A 10,561-nucleotide genomic window follows, 5' to 3' on the forward strand; every position below is an offset into this window, starting at 1 on the left:
TGTCTCTTCCCAACATCATCCGTGTTTAAATTAAATCACCTGCATTGTACTTTCATACCAGAAATCGCACTCCACAAATGGCTACTCCACATGTGCTAGCTCAAGTCACTCACACAGAGTTTTGCAACATGACATATCCACGTGTGTTGCCTCGGTGATGAAAGGGCGAATGGGCAAGATCCGTCCAGCAGGGGTGCAGTTTCGGAGAAGAGAGGAAATACCTATTTTAGGGGATCAAACCCCCTGCACACCCCCTCAAACCCTGACATTTTTAGGCCGTGACCAAACTTTGGTGCATCATGGGTGATGAAGGTTACGGTTAAGTTTCATTGAAATTGTGTGTGTAGTTTCAGACAACAAACAAACAACAACAGGCATTTTAAGGCCATCTTCCCTGCTAGAGCGGGGGTTAGCCTTGCGGTCCCCATGACAATCTTCTCCATTTTGGCCTAATTTCTGCAGAAAATGTAGTTTCAGAGAAGAACGCAAATACCTATTTTGGGGGGTAAAATCTGGATCCACTTTGACCCCTGGTAGACCTCTTTAGATCCCGATTTTTAATGTCATGAACAAACTTAAGTTGCAAAATACCAAACATCATTTTAGCCAAGATTGATCGCAATCCCATCGGCGGTTGCGGAGAAGTTGCAAGTGATTGATGATGCGCCATCCCATTAGCTCCCCGGAACTATGTTCCAGGTGAGCTAAAAAAAATGTCAACCCCTCATACTTTGTATTACCATTATTGAGACAAATTTTCAATTCAAAAGTCCTCATACATTGGCAGAAAAAAAGAAGAAGATCCTAAATTGTAGTTTCGTACGAGGGGTGTAAGAACCTGACCTTTAACCCATCGGGGTATAATGTAAATAAAACATAAATGTGCCTTAGTCTAGGCCATCTAAAGAGGGCAATTTCGTTCTGATCGGACAAACCTTCAACTGAAGTTATGGTGAAAAATGATTAAAATGTCTAATTAGGTCAAGGTAAAAAGAAAATGTCAACCCCACATACTTTATATTCACATTATTGATGCAAAATTTTATTGTGAAAGTCTCAGCCAGCTCTGAGATACAGCTTGGAAATTGGGACTGCAGGAAGAAGAAAAAATTATTCTAAATGGTGGTTCAGTACTCCTGGGGTCTAAGAAATTCTGCGGTACCATAAAAAAAATTTGAGGCGCTAATTGTACAAATAAACCCTACAACAGATATAAGCCTTCCCCTATCCTTTCGGAGTATAGGGCGAGGCTTAAAAAAGGTAAAATGTATTAATGAATGTCCCCCATATTCTCATAATAAAGGCCATCAACACATGTGCGCGCACACACACAGACGGAGCGGGTTCAGCTAGTTAGTGTTTGCGGTGATTGCGATTCCAAATTGAGAGAGATCGAGAAAGATGTGGGTAGGGAAGGTTTCACAAGATAATATTGTTATGAATTTGAGAATGGTGTTTTTTTTGTGTTGTAAAATATCACCCTCCTTCCTCCAGTTGTTGTATATAAAGGTCAAAGGTCGTTCCCGTAGTTATTTCATATACCACACGTAGCCAATCATATATCCTTCTATACAGTTATCTCCTTATTCTATGTAGGTTAAGGCCTTGTCTTCCATTAACACTCCATTGCACCAAAGTGGAATAAGGTAGATTCCCTGCACATCCCCCCTTTCGTCAATTGCCAACTGCATTTGGCGGTTGTCTGCAATTGCCGCCATTAAGCATGTGCTCTGTTCGGGGAAGAAAGGCGTGGCACCTCATCGTCATCAAAAGTTGGAGTCAGAGAGCCCTTAACCACCAATCAGCACCGCGGTGAGCGAACCGGTAGGCATGCCCTCGTAGCCCGCGGCTTGATTTCGGGGAGGGCAATAAAAGGAGGAGTGAGGGACTGCTTACGGAGATGAGTAAGGGATCCCCACGAGCAGATGCGTCAGGGAGAGAACCCGTCACGCAACGCCCCCACGAGATACGAGAGAGAAGGCAGATGAACCGGTGGAGAGCACGCGGCGCATGAGGCGGAGGAATCCCTAAAAGAGCAGCGGCACACAGCAGCTTCAGCCACAGCAGCTTCGGGTTTCACCGGCAGTATCGACCGTGGCCGCGAAGGAACGCGCCGTGCGAGACCGATCAAGAGGGCGGCTGCTGCTCCCTCCCGGCCCGACCGTGCTTCAGTCCGAGCTGAACCTTCCTCTCCCTCCAGCCATCCACCTCCTGCCATTCCTGTCATCATCCCCCATGTAAGTGTGCTTGTAGTCTGTCTTTGTCTTGTCCTTGGGGTATAAGTTAAGCCTGTTTAGTTAAGCTAGAGTTTCACTGTGTCTCCTGGCTCCTTTCTGTCGTTATTTTCTTATCCTTCTTTCTCCTTGGTTATTTTGATGATTTGTAAATAATAATAATAAATTAGATTTGTTCTTCCTACCTTGCCTTTCTTTCCCTTACATCCTTCGTCTTTGTCTTTTCCCCATTGACAACCTGTGGCACGATTTGGCCAACGTTTCAGGATCGGGTCTAGTCATTGTTAATAGTTCGTGCCGCGGTTGCTTAAAACCGCTCGGCAATTAACATCTGTCCGCGGTACGAACGGGGCTGTGCCACCGGCCTTTCCGGAGATCGCTGTACAGCGCCAGGGACCACGTCGGTCAGTTATAGAAGAGGGGATTAATCCCCCCCCTCTAAGGGGATCCGAGGCCGACATTGGGTTCCGCAACAATATATTGTGACCATTCCTACTGAGGCTGTGACCGTCCGTGTAAGTACGTGTACATGAACGTGTACACAGAAAAAAAATTTTTAAACGTTTACAAAAATGTGTGCAACAGATCTTGAGTCAAGCGCGAAACCTTCAGCTTGCAAATCTCAAGGTCGAACTCTCCAACCATTCTCCTTCCTCCAAGTCATCGTGACGCCTTGTCAAGTGTCTCCAGTGTATGCTCCCGTTCCATCCCATCCCTCACCTCAAATGGTTGTATTGTAGACTCCACCTGACATGAGACAGAATGTCTATACTGTACTCTCTTTGCCTTTAAATCCCATGCACCCAACCCATAAATATGTCCCCATCTTACCCCCAATGTGCCCACTGTGAACTCGATCCTGTATCGTTCTCACCCGAGAAGCTACAGAAAGTGCAATCCAGTCTTGACACTGCAGGAACCACATTGCATCGGTGCCCTTGTTCTCAAATCCTGTGCTCTTGCCCGTCTTGCTCCCGCTCTAGCTTCCTATTCAGTCTGTCATTCTCTTTTGGTCGCCTCCCCTCTGCATGGGAAGTCATCCTCCACAAGAAGTGTGCAAAAGCAGATTCTACCAACCACAGACCAGCGAGTTTCTTACCAATTATAAGCAAAGCCATGGAATCCATAATTGCTTCCAATGCCGTTTTTCCATGTTTCAAATAACCTGATCTCATCAGTTTAGATTCCTTCCTGGTCACTATACTCTGGACATTCTTCTGCTCCTCTCTTAATGAATGGAGGCCCTCAATCTTAAACAAGAGGTTAGGACTGTCTCTCTGGATGTACCTCAGTAGTAAGGGAAACATATGAAAATCTGTTAACTAAATTGTTACCAAAAAATTTCTTCACCAATATGTTTGTAAAGGTGTGTAATAACATGTGTTAAAATGTTGAAGGTCAACTCCCGTGGGAAACCCAGAAAAAAAGCTGTTGAATTCGGGTACCGAAAAATTATTTTCGAGAATTTTTATTTTTTTTAATCGGCCCTTAAGTAACTTATGAGGGGTCAAATAAGGGTTTTTCATGATTCTGAGTTGATTGTTAACATTTATATTTCACCACAGACACTCCTTTGTGGAAAAATAATTTCTAAATATATCTCATTTTCTACTTTGCAGGACATGGAGTCTAGCAATATGGATGAAGACGTTACTCCACCTGTGCTCAATTGCTTCATCTGTGCACGCTCGGATACACCAGCTGAAAGGCTCATACAGGCAACTCCAAAGGGATACTCAACTTTATTGAAACAAGCAGAAACTGTCGAAAATGTTACTGTTGTGGAACGTATGAAGGAGGCTCAAAAGGAAGGAAAACTGAGGTACCACCAGAAGTGTAAAAATGATCTGTACAACAACTTTGTTGCAATCACCAAGAAGTCAGCTCAAGCATCAAAGGCAGAGAAAGAGTCATCAAAGTTGAAGAGAAGACGCACTACTTGTGAGTTCAGTTCATCAACTGGCTGCAGTTCTAGAAGATCACAGTCAGTTGACCTCCTGTATAAGGATGTATGCATTCTTTGCAACCAACCAGCCCAGCTCTACAAAAATAATCCAGCACAAGCTAGAAAGAAATACAGAGTGCCAGATAATTTGACTGCAGATACACTGAAGGCAAGCTTGCTGAAGACAGCACGGCGTCGCGGGGATGACTGGGGCACTGAAGTCACTGGACGCCTGGAAGGGATCAACGACTTGGTAGCAGAAGAAACACTGTACCATTTGCGATGCAAACTTATGTTTGCGAGAGGTGACAGTTTGTCCAAGACTGATGAGGAAGGAAAAAGGAAGAGAGGACAGAGGAGTATTGATGAGGAGCAAGAGGCAGTTTTTATTGAATTCTGCGAATGGTTAGACTCAGAATTAGAGCATGGGGTAATGAACATGGACCAAGTCCATGAAAAGCTGCAGGAGTTTGATCAGTCACCAGAGAAGAGCCTTTCTTATTCAAAGCATTGGCTAAAGATAAAACTTCTAGAGAAATACGAAGACACCTTGTATTTCACAACACAGGAAAGAAGGGCAGATGTACTCTGTCTCAAAGATGGCACCGACAATATTCTGCGAGCGCATCATGCTAATCTTGACCATGGAGATGAGAAGACTCAGATCATAAAGACGGCACTCAAGTTCATATCCAATGATATATTGCCTTGATTGATTTAGGTCCAAAGTCATACCCCACCACACACAGTATGACTGACATCGATAGTCAGCTGACACTTGTTCCTGCAAGCCTTCAGATGTTCTTGAGACCGATTGTCAAGACAGACGAAAGAGTTGCCGTTTGGGGGCAGAATTTTATTAAGGCCTGTCGACCTCGGTCTGGAGTATTGCCACACCAAATGGGGCTTGCCATACAACTTGATCATAGATTTGGGTCAAAATGGATGCTCAACAAGTTCCACCGGCTGGGATACACTGAGTCTTACACGGAGACACAAAACTACAAATACTGCTTCCTTAATAGTAGGAGTGGAGATGATGTTCCAGATACTTCTGGCACTCTTGACACCATTGTGGAGGAAACCGATGAACAGATCAATGATGAGGTTGTGGTTGATGCTGCGCTTGAGGATCAATCAGTGATGACAGCCAAAGTGCCAGCCAGTGAAAGTGAATTGTCAAGTAATGATCAGGTGGTCTTTATGGAGGTTGGGGAAACAAACAATGCAGTCACTCAGTTTGTTGGAGACAATATAGATTTAAACATTGTCTCTATTCACGGAAACACTCCCTTTCACTCAATGGGTTGGATCTAAGTCACCTCTCCGGCACCACCTTTGCCAGATCCACAGACAACAGCAGCTTTCCCCCGGTGAAGTTGAAGGCACTCGACACAGCTAAGATCCTGAGAGGAACTGAAGTAAAGATTATTCCATTTACGAACAGGAAACAGATAGGAACGAACGCGATCATGTTTCTCCCCCTCGCTGAGCTTTCCTCCTCCCTGGCTCATGATCAGCCACTCCTCACTCCAGGTGACACACTCTGGGCAGCGGGGTGGGTGATCAAAGCCAACGATCCTGAGTTCCCACACTCCAACTGGAATGGCTGGATGAAGAGAATCCATGCTAATGATGCAAAGCAGAGCACACAGATCGAGTTCCTCCCAGTTATTGAAGGAGACCCTAATGACCTCAACACCATCTTCACCACTCTGAAAGAGTGCATACGGCGTGCTGGGGTCGCTATAGTGACCTTTGATCTTCCGATTTGGCTGAAGGCTGTGAATATAATAAAGCAGGCAAATCTACCCGTCATTCCAAGGTTGGGTGGTTTTCACCTGCTGAAGTCTTATCTTGGATCAATGGGTAACATCATGGAAGATTCTGGACTACTAGATGTGATCCAGTTGATCTATCCTGGAAGTACGACAGCCAACCACATCATGGATGGAGGATGTTTTGACAAGGCAATCCGTGTTCACCTCCTCATCGATGCAGCCATCTATCAACACACAACACTGACATTGTGAATGAGAAATAACTCTTGAGTATTATATATGTATGTGAAATAAAAGCTACTTTGTGTGTAAATGTAAAAGTGAAAATATAAATGTTAACAATCAACTCAGAATCATGAAAAACCCTTATTTGACCCCTCATAAGTTACTTAAGGGCCGATTAAAAAAAAAAAAATTCTCGAAAATAATTTTTCGGTACCCGAATTCAACAGCTTTTTTTCTGGGTTTCCCACGGGAGTTGACCTTCAACATTTTAACACATGTTATTACACACCTTTACAAACATATTGGTGAAGAAATTTTTTGGTAACAATTTAGTTAACAGATTTGTGAAATATCTCATAAAATGCCCTTACTACAGGCATTTGACAGAGTCTGGCATTCTGCTTTGCTTGCCAAGCTCTCTGCCAGTGGCATAAAGGGCAGCCTTCATTCCTGGATTTCAGATTTTCTCCACTCACGGTCCAGCAGCAACCCCCTCCTAGTGAAACGGCCTAAATCCAGAACCACTGCTGCTCACCTCCACTCATTTATTCCTCTTTTTCCCCACCAGTGAAACCACCTTACACACTTTTAAATCTCTTTCTTCCCTCCAGGCCTTCAAGACAGCTGTTTACCACCATCTTATATCCCATCGAAAAGCATGATCCTTTCTACACCTGATAAACCACCTTACATCGCTCCCAAAAATTTTGCTTATGCATCCATCTCGTCCACCCTTTGCATTTTCCTTTACCCCTCATCGTTACCTGCATCCCTTGTTTGTCTGTCTCCATCTATTTTTTCCCTCTGCCCTGCTGTTGACACGTTCCCCTTTCTCCTGCTGTTCCCTTTGTTATGTTGTGTCCTGATTTGTTCCGTGTCATACCTCTTCCACGAGTCTAGATCATGTCGTAAACCCCTTCCCTCCCCCCATGCAATTCCCCCACATTCGCGGCATTTTCCAGGCATATATCCCCCACGAATGTCAGGATCCGACTGTACCCCATCCCTCTGATAAGCTGTGTCTCTCTGCAGATCTGAAAAGGTTTAGACTCTGCTCTGATGAATGTAATATGTCCAGCTATCCTGGAAAATCCCACAGTCTCACCCTATCGCTTCAGAATCATCAAACGAACCAACCTATCTATTTCATTGATTTTATCCACCAAAAGAGGTTATGTCTCTTGAACTTCTGGGCCTCACCATCAGCCATGACCTATCAGGGGCCAACCACATAGCAATGCTGGCCTCCAAGACCAGTTGTAGATTGAGCAACCTCCGTCGATTAAAGTCTTTCCTTAGAAAAAGTTACTCACAGTCTAGCAGGCCTTTGTCCGTAGGTCAATGAAGTACTGCTCTCCACTATGGACCGATGCTGCAGTATCACATCTGTCTTTCCTGGAACCTAAAGCTTTCAAAATTACTGAAATCTCCTGTGAAGAGGTCAAAGCACAAGGTCTGTTGCTCTCATATCGCAGGTAGTTTGGTTGTCTTTATGTTTTCTATCGTTCATTCTCCAACATTACTTCCACCACTCTCTCAGTCCTCCGACCCTCACGAGCAACTCCAGGATGCACCTGTTCTTCAAGTAACTAGCTCCTTGGTTAAACTTCCAAACTCCAGGCTGAAAACACACCTCAAAACACACCTATCCAAGGAACCACCTTCCTGAGCCTGCTCTGTTTCACTCTTCCCTCCAGGGTTTCAAGCAGGCAGTGCACCGCCATCTTGTGTCATCCCTATCTTGACTCATGGTCTTTATTACCCCCCATTAACCCTTCCAAACCCAAACCTCTTACTTGCTGATTTTAGTGTTTCCTCCCTCTTTCTCTTTCTTATTTGTTTATCACCTTGCCGGTTGTGCCCAATTATCGCCTTGCTATCACCACTGTCAATTTAACCTTGCTCTTCCATGAACATCATTCTTATAGAAAAAAAATCTCCTCCTCAGGATGTTCGCCCAGCCATGTGGCTAAAACATCTCACCCAGCCATGTGGGCCACGTCCCACGTCCTGACCATCCCAATACAAACTTACGAGATGTGGTGTGCCATCTACTGTATACCACTAAACCAGTCAGAGCAGTTGTTTCACGAGGCCCAAGGTCATAATGTATATAATAAAATAATAATCGGAATGCAATTCAAAAAATATATACTGTATATACTTGTAGGTCAATTTTTTTTCTTATTAACCCTTCATGTGAAACTACCTTTAAACTAGAGCTGCAATCGGAGATCGCTCATAGTTCCCGATATAGCCAATTCATAATATTAGCCAATTTGCAGCAACTAAAATTCTGCCTAATCATGAAAAACCAACTTGTTTTTTACCCCAAAATGAAGACACCATGGACACCAATACTAAACACTTAATTCCCCCCTCTGGGAACCATAATAACTGGCCTGGAATAGCCTTTGAGGTGCTGGGATAAATTCCCAGATCCCAGAGAACCATCCTGATACCACCAAAAGTGAGTGGTCATCATATTATCATTAGTTGTCACCAGTATTATGAAAATGTATATTGGACCAGCATGCCATTATAAATTCGGCCCACTGGTTGCATCATTTGTGTGGGCGCAGCCGTGCTACTGATGCAGCGCCCCTATATGTTAGGGCAGGAATTTGGAATTTGGCCGCGATACCGGAGATAACCCATCGACTCTTCACGACAGTCACCGAATGATCTTTAACATTCACCAGAAACCAATAATGGCGGACGGACGGGTCGTCCAGCTTAACGTCCCATGTGGCAGAAGGCATACTCATTGATGCAGCACCCTGCTGGATGACAAGTCTATAGTCAGGTTGGAAATCGAACCCAGACTAGACAGCTCAAGGGTAAGTGCACTACCCACAAACAATCCTGCCAACCCAAAGTGAGTGGTGTAAAGATCCATAAACTTAATTGCTATTAGCACAAGTCTAACTTGGTTTTCCTCCACTCGCTCTCACCCTTAGAAGCTTCCTGAATTATATATCAGTTATAAGAAGTATATTTGCTGGTGAGTTCAGGGCGAAGATAGAACCAGACAGCAAAACCATCTGGAATGCTTTGCTGCTACAAAACGAACTTGTAAGCAATGTGCACATGTTAGCCATACTATATTGTTGCGATAAACCATGAATATTGCAGGAAGCATGAGAAAACCCCCCTTTACCTTGTCTTTTCCAGGTAAGCTAAGTAAACATTCTTCCAGACGTTGTCGCTTTGCATGGACCTGGTCAGAGCCCATCTGGAGGGGAAATGGAGAGAAGGATAGAAATGGTAGAGTAAACCCATAAAACGAAAATTTCACTTATTATCAATCAGTCAAATATGTCATACTCTTGGCAGAGCTTCGGCGTTGCCAAAACACTTCCTGGGCAAAGGTGGTGCTGGGTGGTTTGCCATTGCCTTCCCAACAGTCAGTCGGGGCAATTCTTGATTTTTCTTGGCTTTTGTGTCGTTTGCCAAAACCGTTTCAGAATGCCAGCGAACTTGGACAACATTCGGAGAGCAGGTGATAACTCGCCTGCTCTTCCCGAAATGCACCGTGGGATATTTTACGTCCACCGAGGGCCAGTGCACGCAGACGGGGCCCTGCCTGCGAAACACCAGGGTGACGGTTTACAGCCGGGTCGGGATTCCAACCCAGACTGGCCAACTCGGAGGTGAGTGCACATAATTCTAAAACCATCCCGCCAGCACTCACTTTCATTACACAATTTAGTAAAGGCAACCGAACACTTACGGACAGTCAGCGATTCACACAAAGCAGTTCTCCCTTCTTCGAGCAATTTTCATGGCCACTTTGAAAAGACCAATTGCATTTTCTCTTCAATCTCCAGTCTACGGTAACGTTGAAATAATAAATGAATAAAGAACCTTCCCCATCACTGAAAGCATTTTTGTAGATTTTTTTTTTCATCATTGTGAGCATTATTGTCCACAAACTGCACAAAAGTAAAGGAAAAATCAAGAATTGCAATGAAGGCTCACATTTTAGTGAGCACAAAAGTAACGGAAAATTGTTGTTCTTTCAAAGTACATTATTTATTCCATCGGCCATCTCCACTTTGAATTCTACGATTCTTTTTTGCTTTCTTCTCATTTTCTTCCTCATCAATGACCTTTACTTCCCATTTGCGCACGTACGTGCCCATCACAGCGTTTATTCGGACTTAACAAGTGCCCTCCAAACTTGACAGTCTCTAATTTTAACCCTATTCTTCCTCTTGCCCGCCATTGGACCCGATTGTGCGGCCCTTTTGGGCGACTGTTTGAGATGCTAACATTTGAAGACCTCCTACTCTTTTGCAGTGAAACTGGCCTTTCTGGCTGTGCACGCATGGTTGGCATCCGGTTAAGCAAGGGTGAGGGTCAGAGCGATATGT

The 10,561-nt window shown here is 44.3% G+C and overlaps 1 protein-coding gene across 1 annotated transcript in view; it reads right to left on the reverse strand.

Moving 5' to 3' along the window:
- Nucleotides 1-10,561, reverse strand: part of LOC137424539 (uncharacterized) — a 78,879-nt gene that overhangs the window by 26,192 nt on the left and 42,126 nt on the right. Inside the window, exon 2 of the mRNA XM_068112105.2 lies at nucleotides 9,346-9,420. Coding sequence (XP_067968206.1) covers nucleotides 9,346-9,420 — 75 coding nt within the window. The remainder of the gene's footprint in view (nucleotides 1-9,345; nucleotides 9,421-10,561) is intronic.

This window comes from Myxine glutinosa, chromosome 4 (assembly GCF_964187855.1).
Source record: "Myxine glutinosa chromosome 4, kmMyxGlut1.1, whole genome shotgun sequence".
Lineage (NCBI taxonomy): Eukaryota > Metazoa > Chordata > Myxini > Myxiniformes > Myxinidae > Myxine > Myxine glutinosa.